General features: G+C 43.5%; 1 protein-coding gene across 1 annotated transcript in view; it reads right to left on the minus strand.

Annotated features, from left to right (window-relative positions):
* Positions 1-1,143: 1,143 nt before the first annotated feature.
* The window catches only part of ENPP3 (ectonucleotide pyrophosphatase/phosphodiesterase 3), a 47,345-nt gene continuing 31,314 nt past the window's right edge, over positions 1,144-17,174 (minus strand). The window contains exons 17-23 of the mRNA XM_028723437.2: positions 16,461-16,512; positions 15,527-15,681; positions 8,065-8,203; positions 7,099-7,176; positions 6,796-6,928; positions 3,619-3,775; positions 1,144-1,727 (exon numbers count right to left, since the gene is read on the minus strand). Coding sequence (XP_028579270.2) covers positions 1,557-1,727; positions 3,619-3,775; positions 6,796-6,928; positions 7,099-7,176; positions 8,065-8,203; positions 15,527-15,681; positions 16,461-16,512 — 885 coding nt within the window. The 3' untranslated portion in view covers positions 1,144-1,556. The remainder of the gene's footprint in view (positions 1,728-3,618; positions 3,776-6,795; positions 6,929-7,098; positions 7,177-8,064; positions 8,204-15,526; positions 15,682-16,460; positions 16,513-17,174) is intronic.

Below are 17,174 nucleotides of genomic sequence, written 5' to 3' on the forward strand. Positions count from 1 at the left end.
TGCCTAAGCCTTCTACACAAGCTACAATGGTTTATTGAGTAAATATTGATGGCAGAAAATTAGCAAAGCACAGACACCTAAGCTTGTGTTTATACAAGTGAGATTGAAGGGCTGGGTCTCCCTGACACAGATGTCAACAGAAAACTTTTCCCATTAGTAAACAGTCCTCTACAATACACAGTACAGTGGTACCTCTAGATGCGAACGGGATCCGTTCCGGAGCCCCGTTCGCATCTAGAAGCAAACGTAACCAGCGAGGCATGTCTGCGCATGCACGCGTCGCTTTTTGCCGCTTCTGCGCATGCGCGTGACATCATTTTGAACGTCTGCGCATTCGCGAGCGGCGAAACCCGGAAGTAACATGCTCTGTTACTTCCGGGTTGCCGCGGAGCGCAACTCGAACCCGCTCATCCCGAAGCACATTCAACCCGAGGTATGACTGTACTGTATTGGAAAATCCCTGCCTGTTCACTGTATGCACTCATGTTTATGTATTTGTGTTCATCTCCTGACAATAATTAAGCTTTCAAGGTTAATACAGCATTCAAAGAAGCTACTTTTTGAAGGGTTGAATGCCGACTCAAAAATCAACAGCTCTGCATATGAACCTGAACACTGAAGAATTCAGTTGCATATCTGGCATTTTAGCCCCTATATCGCAACTAAAGGGTTGGGACTGAGTCCTGATTAGGAAATACCCAAATTTGGTGGTGCTGGCAAGTGAAGTGAGCAGGCGTGCAGCCCCTCGTGATAACACAATAACATGTAGCAATATTCTTGACAGCAGCTGAAACTCTTTCATTCTTTCTTTTGCAAGTTTGTTCCTCTTCATAATTTTAGTGGCACATTCTATTATTATATACAAAATGCTTTAAAATCTTTATATTTTATTCATATGTTAAAAGTTCAAATTCAGTAGTTTCATGTAGTCTGAAGTCCTTGTACCATCAAAAGAGAGAGGGAGGGAGGGAGAAATTCCAGGAAAACACATGGAACATGGAGCTGCAGGAATGCTGTCCTCATTTACTACCCTAATCGCCTGAAGATCTGCAATTGAGGCTGAAATCTTAAACACACTCATTCCCACTGAATACACAAGTGACTGACTTCTGAGAAAGGATTGAGGATAAATTTGATCCAGTATACATTGCATGTTTGTTTGTTTATTTAAAGCCCAATCTGTCAAACAATATCGAAATACAGCTTATCCGTTCCAATTCACCCTTATCTGAATTTTCCATTGTAGTTCTCCGACCAAACAATGTTTACAAAAATGCATTCTATTAGGGGAAATTGCTTGCAAAATGTGTACATGAGTCAAAACTGTTTATAAAAATGTTTGAACTAAAATGTGGTGAATTTTCATGAGGCTTTTTAAAAAAGAAAAATAGCAAATTGTTGCAAAATGTGGACTGGATTGGAAAAAAATAAGAAATAAAATTGTCATATCCTCGCATCCCTGCTTCCAAGTAAACATGCATTGGTTTGTGCTCCGGGTTTTCCAACTGGCAAGGAAGGGACCATTTTAACAAGACATAATAAATTACACACACTCATTAAAAAAGAGTTGTAAATATTGGCAAAAATGTCTTCAGTTGTAGGATTTCGGGCAGAGGTTGATTTCTCTCTGGGTAGAAATCCAGACCCGTCAGAAGCTCCACATCACGGACACGAGCTGTATGAGTCTGAATTCTTTCTTCAACCCACAGTGATTCTGGCTGCCCATCCTGACAAAGCAAACAAACACAAGAACTTCAATTGTGCATCAGCAGGCAAAAAAACAATGTTGCAGTAGTGCAAGGAATTTCTGCATACAAATGCCTTACAACTTTATTATTTTCCCTAATTAAATTTCTGTCACTGTGGACTGGGGTAACTAGGCCGTGGCAATCTGCTGAATGTTTCCTTTGCCCTTGGAACTTGTTCACTATCTTTTAACAGTTTCCTTACAACAGTACAATGAGCTATGACTTATCAGAATGAACAAACACAGCAAGTCCTTTATGCCATATTTGGGAAGAGGGAGGGGTAGGCTGAAGGCAAATGCTACAAGCAAAAACTACTTTTTTTTTTACTTCAGCTATTGGCACTACCTAGTTAATGCTTAACAGTATGCCAAATGCTGACCCTCGGAGCAGAAATCATATACACATTTTCAGATGCTTTGAACAGCCACTGAGCGGCATATCTCCCCTCTGGATACTGTGCATTACCATCATCCAGCTGTTATGCTTTTCTCCTTTTAAATGCCACCACAGCCACTCCAGCTAGAGGAGGAGAAGTCGCTTACAAAGCACGCCCAGTTATATGTGGCTTACATTGTCCTGAGACTAAATGATGAAAAAAAGCCTTGTCCAATTCCAATAATAATAATAATAATAATAATAATTTATTATTTATACCCCGCCCATCTGGCTGGGTTTCCCCAGCCACTCTGGGCGGCTTCCAACTGAATGTTAAAAACAGTACAGCATTAGACATTAAAAACTTCCCTAAAGAGGGCTGCCTTCAGTTGTCTTTTAAAAGTAAAATAGTTATTTATTGCTTTGACATCTGGTGGGAGGGCGTTCCACAGGGCAGGCACCACTACCGAGAAGGCCCTCTGCCTGGTTCCCTGTAACCTCACTTCTCGCAATGAGGGAACCGCCAGAGGGCCCTCGGGGCTGGATCTCAGTGTCCGGGCTGAACGATGGGGGTGGAGGCGCTCCTCCAATGCCGCCTTGGTGCTTTTTCAAAAGGAAAGTATTACTTTATAAACCAGCACTAGGGCATTGTGATGGGGAGGCATAACTGATAACGCTTTTTTGCCAGCTGTGTCAATTTCACTGGAGAGCAGAATTGGACAGCGTGTCCCAGATGCCCACAGTCAAGAAATACGATAAACCAAGCAAGAGATGGCAATGCACTTCAGATAAATTACATCTGTTCACAACCGGCACAACTCTTCTTTAGCAACCATTTAAAAATCTAATTCCTGCTTATTCAAAACTGCATCTCTGACTTTCATGCATATATACTAACACAGGAATTGGGGAATTGTAGCCCTCCAGATGTGGTGCATTCCTAAGTCATGCAGGCAATGAAGATCAGGGGTTAGAATTGTTCTGTTAGGGCTCATCCACACTTCCACTTGTCCAAGTGATTTTCCACTTGTGCCACACATTCTAGGCACGGGTCTGAACAGTTTTACTTTCCCCCCACCATTTCCCCTGGAAAACCTGCTCTTTAGTGATAAATTAGAATAATAACAATTCACTTAAAACCCAATTGCTGTTTGTACCAATTCAGCACTAAAGATCAGCTTTTCCCGGGGAAAAGCGGTGGGAAAATGGAGGTGTAGATAAGTCCTTAGTCTCTTATCCGCTATGTCACAAGTGGTCTGAATAACAGAGGGCGTATGTCACCTAATTTGTGCTTTATGTGCAATTCTTCCAAAATATTTAATATTGAACACAATCACTGTCAGTACGTTGAGAGTCAACTGCAATGATCTCTTAAGCTAGGCCTTGTGTTGGATTTTTACTGGGCACTAAAGACTTCTCAGATGGCCACATTTGTAGAAACCCCATCTCCAATAAGAAGAGCAGGGGCATGTGAAGTGAATGATGTCATACTTACACCACAGCTCTCAGAGTTGTCGGGCCGATGAGGAAGGATGAAGGGCAGGACACTCAGTGAGCCTGAGCAACTCAGTGGGGTGTTGGTTTGGTTCTCACAGCTAGTCAGTACAACAAAGTAATGGGTTGGGATGGGGATCTGTGAATTGCCTACATGCCTGTGAAAGGAGATCAATCAAAGGCTGTTTACCAAAATCTATACTTTTTGTAAAATTATATTCATACCATTTCACCCTGTGGAAATATTATGGAGAATAGCTCCAAAACTGGAAGCAGAAGGAAATCAGCACTTGTTAGGTAGGATTACACTGTCTGTTGTATAACAGATACTGCATATACTTAACCAGCAATTTTCAGCTTCAGTAACTGACAGCACAATCCTGTACATATTTACTCAGAAGTAACTCCCATTTGAGGGACACGGGTGGCGCTGTGGGTAAAAGCCTCAGCGCCTAGGGCTTGCCGATCGAAAGGTCGGCGGTTCGAATCCCCGCGGCGGGGTGCGCTCCCGTTGTTCGGTCCCAGCGCCTGCCAACCTAGCAGTTCGAAAGCACTCCCGGGTGCAAGTAGATAAATAGGGACCGCTTACTAGCAGGAAGGTAAACGGCGTTTCCGTGTGCGGCTCTGGCTCGCCAGAGCAGTTATGTCACGCTGGCCACATGACCAGGAAGTGTCTCCGGACAGCGCTGGCCCCCGGCCTCTTGAGTGAGATGGGCGCACAACCCTAGAGTCTGTCAAGACTGGCCCGTACGGGCAGGGGTACCTTTACCTTTACCTTTACCTTAACTCCCATTTAATTCAGTTGGGTTTACTTGAGGCAAGTGGGTATGGGATTGAAATTGTGAATCATTGTGGATTGATATTCTGTCCAAAATTTTAACCAACAAAGGCATACAATTTTAGCAGTTTTTTAGATTGGAAAATTCCTTTGATGTGCATGGTTGTATGAGGGGTCAAAAGGCTGAAAGAATAAACCTCTGCCTTTTCATTGCATTTCACTGATTTTCTATTTTTTTTAGTTGAAACTGTATTAACATTTAACAAGAAACAATAATTGAAAAGGAACTGTGAGAGTAAAATTCTGATGCCCCTGGAATTAGTTTTCTTATTAATCATACAAGGAAGATTCCATTAGCTGAAACTGAAGCAGTGTCACAGATACTCATGCAAATGCAGTCCCTTAATGCATAGGGTAATTCCTGTAAGAGCTCTCTCTTCAAAAAGTGGGTAGGGTTATCTTGCCATGACTAACTTTGTACAGATTTTGATCTGTTTATAAAAGCCTTTAAACAGCACAGTGTGGCTGACAGGATATTAAAGCCCTTTGACTGGAAGGAAGCTCTAGTCTGTCATCTCATCCATCCACCTACATTGTGGCAGAAATTCTTTCCCTCTGTCCAAACCATAGTTGAAAAATGTGGCATCAAGTCTAGCCTAGAAAACAGCAAATCCAGTAAAACCCGGACCATAAACCTATTTGCATAGCCAAATTGTCCAGAACTTGCAAATATTCTTTACGAAACTGGCAGCTGGCAAGAAATTATCCTGGGTCCATTAGAGAGCATATCAAACAGATCAGCAGAACTCCATACTCCAGAAGACATCTGAAGGCAGCCCTCTTTAGGGAAGCTTTTAATGTTTGATGCATTACTGTATTTTAATATTTTGTTGGAAGCTGCCCAGAGTGGCTGGGGAGGCCCGGGCAGATGGGTGGGGTATAAATAAATTATTATTATTATTATTATTATTATTATTATTATTATTATTATTATTATCATTATTATGGATTTGCTGCATAGGAGCTAACTCCTAGGGGCCATGGGGCCCACAATAAAATATTTGAGGGGGCCGGGCCCCCACAAAGTTGATGGGCATTCCCATTCAAATAGTGTGTGCACTTTGTCATGTGATCAAATATGTGGGGTGGGGCTTACCTGGGGCCCCACAATATTTCATTCAAGTTGCCCCCCCCCCCCCCGATTTGTAGGTAAATTGTGGTCAGCAATGCAGCTGTTGTTCCCAGAGGAAAGATCCAGGGAGTGAGGCTGGAATTATTCTATTCTATTCAAGCCAGATGCTGGTATCAGCCAGCCCACATTGGATCATTGGCATCCATTTGTCTCGAGAGACAATGGAGGAGTGTGTCTTTGGAGGTAAAGTCAAACGGCTGTAGAGACCAATGCAGAAGAGACATGTTTTGTTGCAACAGGGCCAGATTAAAGGCGTCCAGTTGTGCTGCTGCAGATGCACCATGGCGTTTCTTCTCTCTGCGCTCCTTCCAGCAGACATCCCTCCTCTGCTCACTGCTATGGATGTACAGCCTGATTGTCTCCAGGCACTGCAGTCGTCTGCAAGGGATTCCCACACGGTGGGGCTAATGTCGCCAGCCTTCATGTTATGCTTGCAGACATATTTGCAGTGCAGAGTTGGTCTGCCAATGGGCCTGGTGCCTGAACCTAGCTCCCCATAGAGCACGTCCTCGGGGATCCTGCCATCTTCCATTCTGTGGACATGACTAAGCCAGTGTAGACGTCATTGAGACAAGAATGTGAACATGGTGGGAATGTGATGCCCCAAATCCTCCAGATGCAGCACATGTGGAAGGCATTGAGGTGTCGCTCCTGGCAGTGCCCACAACTCACTTCCATAAAACAGTGTGCTCAACATACAAGCCTGGTAGACCTTCATCTTTGTATTGGACATTAGCATCACATTCTCCTATACCCCTTTGGAGAGGCATTGCCGCAGCTGCCTTGCCAAAACACCTGTCTATTCTTTTCAAGCCAGATGTTGGTATCAGCTGGCCCACATACAGCCAGTCATTCTACATGGTATAACTTGATTTCTTGGCTGACTTGTGACTGAGAACCTGCTGCAACTCGCTTAAAATCTAGCATGGGGTTTCCCAGACTTAGGTTTCCAGCTGTTTATGGTCTACAGTTCCCATCATCCCTGACCACTGGTTCTGCTAGCTAGGGATGATGGGAGTTGTAGTCCAAAAACAGCTGGAGACCCAAGTTTGGGAAACCCTGAGAAGATGGCAGACTGGCTATTGTTTGTAAGCCACTCTGTGATGCTTGACAGAACAGTGGGATATAAGTGATTTAAATGAATAAATAAAAATGAAACTCATGCCACATGCTAACATTGAAATTGGTTACCTTTTTTCTTTACTTACTGTGTAATAATGTCAAGGGAATCAAAGTGTCCATCACTATTATAATCAAAAATAGGCCCACTGATCACATTTATCCCATTTCTCTCTGTAGCATATTTTGGAAGTAGCGTATTATGCAAGTAATCCCATAATCCTGCAATTGAAAGTACAGTGAGATAGAATCAGCGACAAGGGGAACTGTTATGCTGAATCAGTATGGCTTCTCTGTCCCATGACCACACAGACCAGAAGAGGCCAGAATGTAAGCATAAACTCTCAGGTAAATAATGCACTATCAAAGTGTTGGCCATTATCAGCACTTACTTTTGAATTCTTTGTACATGGGAACAATGTTGCTGGTAAGTAAAGCATCATATTGTTCATCTGCAGTTGAATTGAAGTCTGTGAAAAAAAATGGGATTAATAGTTTGTAAATCATGAAAACTAAACCAAAATTATTTTAAGCTGAGCACAATTTTGTTTACGATTCTGGTGGATCTATTCATTAAAATACCTCTTGAATTTTATTATTTAATACCCTTTCTTCCCTCTTGCATGAAAACATAGGATCAAACATAGTGGTAACAGAAAGATACATGTGGACCCTGCAGCAAAAGTGTGAAATTCTTCTCTTCAGTGTTTCAGCCAGCCAGCCATGCCCCTTCCCATGATTGGTTTTCTGGCAACAAAGCACAATGAGATGCCATGTTTTGTTGTTGGCTTATGAACCATGGCTTGTTTTAACTATTATCTGGTGTTGTGCCAGAAGCCAACTATCTTGCTTTAAAATGGTTTGCTTGGCAACCTCACCTCAGACGTTCAACAAGCTAGAGAGGCACAAGGCAGCAGCAACTGGAAAACAAACCAAGCTTTGGAGAAACAATCTGTGGCTTGTTTGCTTGCCTCGTTGTACAATGAACAAAGCATGGTTAAAACAAGCCATGTCTCCATGTTATGTGCAAATGAATCACTGTGAGCCTGATTTCTAACAGATTCCTTTCCATGCAACGTTTACATATCTCCTTTCTCAACGTAAATCTAAGCCTGTTGAAGAAAAATATTTGACTATGACTTGAGGAGCCTTGTGGTCTGGTACTACAGAAGGCAGTGACTATAATAAGCTATTCTTTCACAAAAGAAACACCACTGAAATACCCCCATCTCTCCCTTTTTAATGCCATGCTTATCCCCAGTGGGTTGTTTCAGTGCTGTGTATATGTTTTTAAACACCCAGCCACATCCAGCCGATTACAACATTATGATCTTTTCTATATAAAGAGCACTACTAACTGGGAGGGTAGAGGAAACCGTGGGTGATGTTCAGGTCTGGCTGGTAGTTGGAGCAGTTTTGGCTCTGAGCTTCAGGGATTCTAACATCAGGCCGCAGACAGTCTGGAGCAGGAGGAGGAAGAGAAGATGCATCTCCCGCCTGGAAAGGGGGGGAAAGAGAGAGTATTACACCCACAGTCGTGGCTAACCTACAGTTTTGTGACTTCCTAGCCTAGCTTTCATTGATTCTTTCTTTTCCTATTTTTATAATGAATCATGTCCATGCTAAAAATAGAAATGGACTTTAGCTCTTCTTTCCAGTCTGTTTATTTCTCGGTCCTTCAGCATTTTGATAATGAATGGGGAGGAAGGAGGGGAAGTCAGCCCAACGTAAAGCAGTTGCAGCAAAGATCAAAGCAGCTTTTGGATTAAAGATGCAAGGCATTTGCCATCTTGACTCTAATCAACAAGTTGATATATGTGACTCAAACTAGAGCTTCACAGAGATTGCATCATGTAGGCCTTCCTGGCAATTGGTTCAAGATCTGCAGGTAGGACTGGGGGGAAACCTCCCATAGGGAACCCCAGGACCTCTGTCAGTCAGTGTAGAAACAATAAAGAAACAAAAACAAATTTATCAAGTGAGGCAATGTGTTAATTGTCTTTCCTCAACTTGTAGCAGAAATACTTTCAGATGATTAAAAAAAAACCAACCCAACCTTTATCTTAGAGTTTAAAAAGATGGGTCCAGAGACACTGAATTTCTGCTGTTCTGTGCCTTTCCTTAGATATTTTCTTTAACATTATGTCATTGGGCTGTGCCTTACTCTGCCACCCCCGGCCCCACCACACACACCCAGCCAACAGTCAGTTGATGAGAAGCAGAGACCAGCAAGCAAAGTAATGGCAGCCTGCTGTCTCTTATAATGCTTAGTTCAAGCTGTATGGTAGGTCAGACTGAGAGGAAAAGTACAGTCACTGCCTTTGGTAAGAAGAGCATGCTTTAAACAGGAAACAGTAATCAATGTGTCAAGAGGCATAATTTATTTGCATTTTGTGGGACTTTTAACTACAGCATTTGGAAGCAGTTGCTTTTGACTGCCAGGCCATCACGCAGCCACTTCCAGGGGTGGTGTTGGTGTTTCTTAAGCGGTATAAGAAAGAAAAGAAAATATATAAATGAGGCATTAAAAAAAAAAAGATCCCGCAAACTCATTGATCCAGAGATGCATACCCTACTCAGTTCAGATGTTCTTCAATGCCCTTTTTATCTTTATACAGCACTTAAAAAAAAACCAACCAGTTATGGGCCCATTTTCAAAATCTCATCCAACTAGTCATATTTCTATACCAGACTCATGAATGTACCAATCCAGGAATGAGTGGCATGTGTGAATGACCCAACATGAAGCAACAGCCATAGTCAGAACTTCCACATGGTCCAATGCCACAGCAAATGCCCACAGTTTTCAGTGAGGTGATTTCTGACATTCAGCTGAAAAGTCGTGGAACTGAAGTGTAACCAAGTGTTGAGGAACGAAGTGGTATGCATCCCATGAATCAAATCTCCTTGAAGGAAAGCCTTCTGAGGGCCACATGTCAGTGGTGGACATAGGTCAACAAGAAGTGGGTGGGGCCAGAAAGGAAAGTGGGCAGAGCAATGGATGGGACTCTTGCTTTTGTAGAGGAGACTGCAGTCCAACTACACACACACACACACACACACACACACACACACACACACACAACACAACACATAATGCATATCCCCAGTGAGGCAGGGAAGCAAGAGACATTATCATGGGTCAAGGGCACATCTCAGTCAGGAAAAAACATTTGAAGATGACATGGAGCAGAGCCAGCACAAGGTGTGGGGTGGGGTGGCATAAGGAGAATCCTGAGGGCCAGTCTAAGAGGTCTGGCAGGCCACATTCATGACAAAAAATTAGGACATGGGGCTCAATTACAGATCATACACTGCAGGACAATTTCAATAATCTGCAACACAAAGGTGTTTACTTTCTTTTCAAAAGAGTGAATGAGTGTATGAGTGAATGAGTGTGTGTGTGTGTACGTGTGTAGGAGGGGTTGGTGACTCGGTACAACCAAATCTTTCCTATCCAGGAGGTGGGTTTTTCCTCATAAACTTTGCCAACAGTCAGAGGGGAAAAAATCATAGTTTTTCCCTAAATCACTGCCTCAGGAAATCTGGCTACTGACTCTGCTATTACACTGACTCATGACAAAGTGCTTTTTATAACCTAAAGGGACTAGCTCAGGATATGCTGGCTATCAAAAAAAATAATAATGGGATGGATTTCTGAGCCAACACTGGTACTTCAATCCCCCTGTTGCTTAAGGGCCAAACTAGATGTAGGCAGATAGATAGAGAATATGTAACTGTGGAAAAAATAACGGAAAATGTCACCTCATGGTCGTTTTCCTTCATCAAAATAGATTGCATAAACATCTCCATGTAACCAAAAATTGATCTATCATGATATTCTGCTATAATTTTGATTCCATTTGTAGGTCTAACCTGATTAAGGCTACCTCCAGTCTGGCAATATTTCGCAGAAGGGATTAAAACACATACTGGAAATTTAGGCTTGTACGATTAAAGCGACTTAAAGTGCTTTCTCACCCTAGCCCAATTAATCCACTTTTTAAAAGAAGCAGATTTTTTGCAGTTAGGAAAGCGACAGAGAAATACACTGGAATTAGTGAGATGAATGAATGATTGACACTGCACAAGTGAATCAGTATGAATGCTGAATAAACAGGTAGTCCAGAGAAATCCTATGATGTGGATCTCCTTTTAAGGCTCTTTTGATTTCACTGCCTGCAAAAGGAGAACAAATACCACACAGCAGGAGCTGGAAAATAACCAGTGAGCCTTCTTTTTAGAAGGCTGCTAATATATCTGGAGGCTACCATTCTCTCTTGTTGAAAGATAACAAGGGCAGATAGCAGTCATTGGCATCCATCAGGTTTTAGCATCTACTCAAAGCCTTACTCCTAGAGCTAATGACATTTTTATTGATGTCTTAGCATCAAAACTCTTTGTACACACCCACTTCAAGAAGTGCTGGCTTCTTTTTCATACCTTATGAAAAGCATTGTATACCTCTATCTAGAATATTTTCTCCACTGTGTTGGGGGAAAAAACCCTTCAAATTATCTAGCTAAAACATTACATTGTCACTAAAAACATTAAGGGCAGCCATTTTTTTAAAAAAATCAGAAGCAGGAAACTTCTCTGACTTCTCTGGCAGTGTCTATTAAGACTTGTGCTTTTTAACTTGTTTCTAAGGTTAGGAGTGAACAGTGAAACAGCCACATTTGCAGATAAGAGTTCTGTAAATAATTCAGGATAGCAAAGACAAAAAGGAATGATGAAGAGCTACAAACGGTTCTTTCCAGGCTTGGTGAAATGAAAATAAATAAATAAATGGCATCAAGTTACATTGAACTGTATTTGCCATCAAAAATACCTCTTCAGGATGTGGTAAAACATTATGTGTGCTGTGAGGAAAAAGTAAAATCTATGTTGGGAATCACTAGGAAATGGATTGAAGATAAAACTACCACTATTGAAATGCTGCTTTTTAAAAAACTGGAGTAGTAAACCCCTGGTCAGCAAGCTGGATATAGCCCCATAAAGCCCTCACTCCCCACCCTCTCCAAACTCTCATCTCATTTGCCTGCTCTGTGGGAGTGAATATAAGGACCAAAACAGAGCTGCATGTATTTGAAAGTGCCACCAGGAAGCTTGGAGGGTGGCCAAAGCAGCATCTGGTTTGGATAGGTTTTAAAGCAGGGGGTGTCAGCAGCCTCTGGTGCCACCTCTGCAAATTTGCTTTTGCTGGACCACTTCTAGGGTCCTCTCAGATACAGTGGTACCTCGGGTTAAGTACTTAATTCATTCCAGAGGTCCATTCTTAGCCTGAAACTGTTCTTAACCTGAAGCACCACTTTAGCTAATGGGGCCTCCTGCTGCTGCCCCGCCTCTGGAGCACGATTTCTGTTCTCATCCTGAAGCAAAGTTCTTAACCTGAGGTAATATTTCTGGGTTAGCTGAGTCTGTAACCTGAAGCATATGTAACCCGGGGTACCACTGTAATGTCAGAAAAGCAGACCAGAGGGCTGAGCCCTCCCGTTTGATCCAATTCTACTTCGCTGATTCACAAGTGCTGGTAATGATTAGAAGGAAGGGGAGAGCCAAGGCAGAAAGAGGAAGGCCGGCTGTGTGTTTTGTTTGCCACAGATCAGAGAGGGAGTGTGCTTCTGAATACCAGTTGTGGAGGAACAATAGCAGAAGAGTGCAATTGCTCTCCTGCCCTGCTTGCGAGGTTCAGAACATGGAACATAAGGAGAGCCCTTGTCAAGAGTGCATGCAGGAGCGGGGCCCTGTGACTGGTAGGGCCTCGCAGGACTGGGACCTTCCTGAGTTTGGCCTGGAAGGGCAAGGCGTGGCCGCACAGGTGAAGCTTAACAGAACACTTGTAGCACCTGGTGGCAAGGGCCAGGAGGGGTATATAAGGCCAGCATTTCCCTCTGGCTCTTTGTCATGGCAACATGCTACCCAGTGGCGTAGCATGGGTTGTCAGCACCCGGGGCAAGGCAAGTAATTTGTGCCCCCTAACCCGTGGATTTGCGCCCCCTAACCCTAACCCTCAGATGTTGTGCCCGATGCGGCCGGGCCCCCCCTGCACCCCCCATGCTACGCCACTGATGCTACCCACCTAGCTGTCCCTCATCTTCCCGACTCCTGGTATCCTGACTCTTGGACCCTGGGCTTCCTGACTCCTGGTTTCCTGACCCTTGGACTCTTGGCCTCTGGACTCCTGGTTTCCTGATTTGTGGACTCTTGGCTTCCTGACTCCTGGACTGCTGACCCTGGACTGCTGATTCCTGCTTCCCAACCTCTACCCCGGTCCCGACGTACCAAGCCGGGACTCCGACTGCCCGTAACCCAGACCGTGACAGCCTTGCTGGTCCAGGCCAAAGGGCTATTATAGTCCAGCTATGTGGCCAACCCAATGCCCATGGGAAGCCCACAAACAGAACCTGAAGGCAACAAGCACTCTCCCTACTTGGGTGTTCATCTGGTACTGGTGGTAGACCACAGCCATTATGACTACTAGCAGTCACTGAAAGCTTTAACCGCCATTACTTCATATAATCTCATTTTGAAGCCATCCAGATTGGTGGCCAACACTGTACCTTGTGACAGCACATTCCACAGTTTAACAAGGCAGGTGGTTAGGCAGTGTGAGAGGCTGGACTAGGCAGGCCTATGGTCATGTTCTGATGTTTACCACAATGATGCCACCTGGCTTTTCTGGGCTGGCTTAGGTCTCCCAGGAGCAACTCCATCCCCGCTGCAGTCTCCCTAAAGTATGGCAACAGATGCTTCACGTTGTGGAACTGCTGTGTTGTCTAAGTATAAATGGATGCCAAAAAACGCTCCCTCTGCAATGAGGTCATTTTCCTTGCGCCAAAAAACAAGCCTTAAGAGATTATTATCAGAGATGAGAAGCAGAAGAAACAGACACGTTCTTTTCGCATGGGTTTGAGTCAGCTGTGTATTGTGCAAAAATAATTTTTAAAATGAGAGGTTATGTATTTATTTAAGCATCTCTCCTAATGTAAACATATCAGGGGTGAGAAACCTGTGCCCCACTCCCGATGTTGTTTGACTCCAGCTCCCATAGTCCCGGACCATTAGCCATGCTGGCAGGGTCTGATGACAGCTGGAGTTCAACAACATCTGGAAGGCCACAGATGCATCAGCCAACCATGTTCTATGTAAACCCACACCAGATTAATTCATGAATACCAGAGGTGTAAGATTCTGATCGAGACATAGCAGAAAGGGGCCAAAGGTTTCCCACTTCTGGATTACAAGAAAAGATCAGCTCATGTAAAATTAATGAATGTTAGAATGATGTTGGAATGAAGTTAAGTGGTTTTAGCAGCAATGTTACAAAGGTGTAGGTAAAAATGGATTGCTAATAGATGTGAATCTAAAGTTATAATATATCAAGACAAAGGATTAAGATAAAAACAAAGAGGGAAAGGATTTGCTGAATTAACTAATTGAACTGGAATGCAAAAAAGGGAGGTGTGAGGAGGTCAGGGAAACAAGTAAACGAAAGACAAGATATGGAAAGATTGGTTTTTTTAATTGTTTGTTTTTTTAATTGCTCTTTTGTATTTTCTTTTTTCTTTTCTTATCTTTTTCTTATTATTGTAATTTTGTTTGAAACTTTAATAAATATCTTTTAAAAAAGAAAAAAGAAAAGATCAGCTCAAAAGTCCAGCTAGGGAATGCTGTTTCCCACTGTGGCCAGGCCAGACATTGCCTCTGGAAAGTATGCATGCAGGACATGAAGGTAATAACTTTCTTCCACTGTTGTCCCACCAGCAAGTAGCATTCAGTGGTACACTTCCTCTGAAAAAGGAGGCTCTATGTTGCCTTGATAGCTAAAAACCACTAATAGACATTATATCCCCCAGATTTGTCTAATCCTCTTTCATAACCATCTAAACTAGAGGCCACCACAGTGTTTTGTAAGTTAATTATGCATTGTATGAAAAAGTACAGCCTTTTGTGTCTCCTGAATCTCCAGTCCAGCAATTTCACTGAGGATTAGAAGCCGCTTGCCATCTGGGAAAAGCTGTTCCCTGGTGTTTGCCGCTCTTCTCTCTCAGCTACCAGAATAACCCGGTACTATTGATGCCAGGGTGGAGGTTGGACAGGAGTCCTGCTGCAAGCAGTGACTCATTCCTCTGTTCTCCTCCCCTTCGAATTTCTTCCCAGCGGTGAAGTGCTCCCCCTGCTAGCTCAAAAAGCAAAGTACACATATTGCGGAATCATAAAGTTCTGCTGCTCAGGTTGTCAGTGCCAGTTCATGTGGGCTTGGTGTTTTGGCTTGCCCAGCTGCTACAGTATTAAGTGAACTGGGGTTCGTGGAATCTTCCTTGTCCAAGGTGGCATGCATGACTCTCGCTCTCCCATTTCATTATCACAACAACTCTAAGAGGTTGGTTAGGCCGAGACACAAGGACTGGCCCAAGGTGACCTGGAGCGTTCATGGCTAAGTCAGGATTAGAACTCAGGTCTCCCAGATCCTAACCTGGCTCTCAAGGTGGCTGGCAGTAGTTCTCTGGGGTTTCACATTGGGAGTTTTCCTGGCCCTATCTATGGATTGCATTCTTTTGCATGCAAAGAATGTTGCTCTGCCATTAAGCTGCAGCTTTTCCAATGGCAATTTGGTAACCCTGACCGTACACTAAGTACCATCTTCCCACAAAGCAGACCAACTCAGTCTGAACAGCTGCTGCCTGGCCCATTTTACAAACATACAAACACAGTGATAACTGCCTGACGTTCCTGCAATGAGCAGTTTTGCCACAGCCCTTCCCCGTGTATGGCCTTTCATTGCACTTCAAAAGGTATATAAATCTGAAAACTTACTGGTTTGTTGACAGTATAAGAACTCCATAGTGGCATCCAGATGTTTTGGCTGTATCCACTCACATATTTATTCTGGTGAAGGAGGCAATAGGTATTCTCTTTCTGTAAGACCTTGGGTCTACCATAAGGCAAATTAGAAGCTTCGGACATCTTCTCTAGAATATAAACCATAATTACTGAGTTCCACATTTATATGATGACCTGGGGGGGGGGGGAGATGGCTTTGGTGGGCATGCAGAAACTGAATACAGTTTTTTGTGAAGTTACGATGAAATACATGTGCTTATTCAGAGTCTTTGCTTTCCAATAAATTTGAAAAGGGGAGCATGGTTATAAAGATGATTTGAAATTTTGGGCAAGCTGCTGCCTGGTATATTCTCTGCCAAACTTATCTTGTTTCTGGTTCAAATTTTTATTACTTATTGCATTTATATCCCACCTTTTTTCTCTAGTGAACTCAAGGTGGTGCATATGGCTTTCCCTGTCCATATTTAACCAGAGACAGTGACTGGCCCAAGGTCACCCAGCGAGCTTCATGGCCTAGTATGAATTTGAACCCTGGCCTCCCAGGTTCTAGTCCAGCACTCTAACCACTGCACCACTGTATCCACCACTTCATCTTTCACATTCAGCTAAACAACTTGCCCTCTACTTCTGCCTTTTCCCTGTCTGCTACTTTCCTTGCATATTCCCCTACCCTATAGCCTGGAGAGTGGTAAACCCGTGGCCCTCCAGATACTGTCGGGCCATCATGCCTGACCAATGGCCATGGTGGCTGGGGCTGATGGGAGTCCAACAACACCTTTGAGAAGGGTTGGGGTCCCCAAATATTTCTCTAACCACTGTCACTATTCAGCTGCTTGAGGGGAGTTTAGGAGACTGTTAATCCGAGGCCCCAACAGATGGACGGAAAAGGAGTAGAGGCAATACTCACTTGCTTCATCAGTGAGCTTCAATCTTTCATTTATCGCATTAACATCTGTTATCTAAAAACAAGCAGACAGACAAAAGTGCAAGGAACTGCTGCCATTGCTTGCTTCACTTGCCAACCCCACCAAGTCGCCACCCCATACCAAACCCACCACGCCCTTCAAAACCTCCCACCTTTATATCTTGTGAACCTGCTTTCCCCATTCCCTTGCAGGAGTCCCAAACACCCACTGCTGCAGAAGGAAGCCTGGGAGAGAGAGAAACCTGCATTTCCCCCTTCTTCCTTCCTTCCTTCCTTCCTTCCTTCCTTCCTTCCTTCCTTCCCAACATCAGTGACAGGAAGAGCTTTCACTCCTGTGTCGGCATCCTTATTCTTTGTATAGAAACCCCATGTAAAATGATTCACAAATAGATAGTTCACATTTTAAAAGTTCAACTAAAAAAAACAAAAAACCCACAAGAATATGAAAAGAGCTTGCTGGATAAGGTCATTAACCCAGCATCCACAGTGGCCAACCAGATGTCAATGGGCAGCCCATATGAAGGCCCTGAGTGCTACAGCACTCGCCCCTGTTTTGAAGAGCAGAGGTAGCCCATAGACAATGTGGTTAGTAGCTTTATCCTACTCCAACTCCGTTTTCCCAACGTTAATAACAGGAATAACATGGTTTTTCCCCAATCCTCTTTTAAAGCCATCCAGGTTGGTGGGTATCACTAC

The sequence above is a fragment of the Podarcis muralis genome, chromosome 3, assembly GCF_964188315.1.
Source record: "Podarcis muralis chromosome 3, rPodMur119.hap1.1, whole genome shotgun sequence".
Lineage (NCBI taxonomy): Eukaryota > Metazoa > Chordata > Lepidosauria > Squamata > Lacertidae > Podarcis > Podarcis muralis.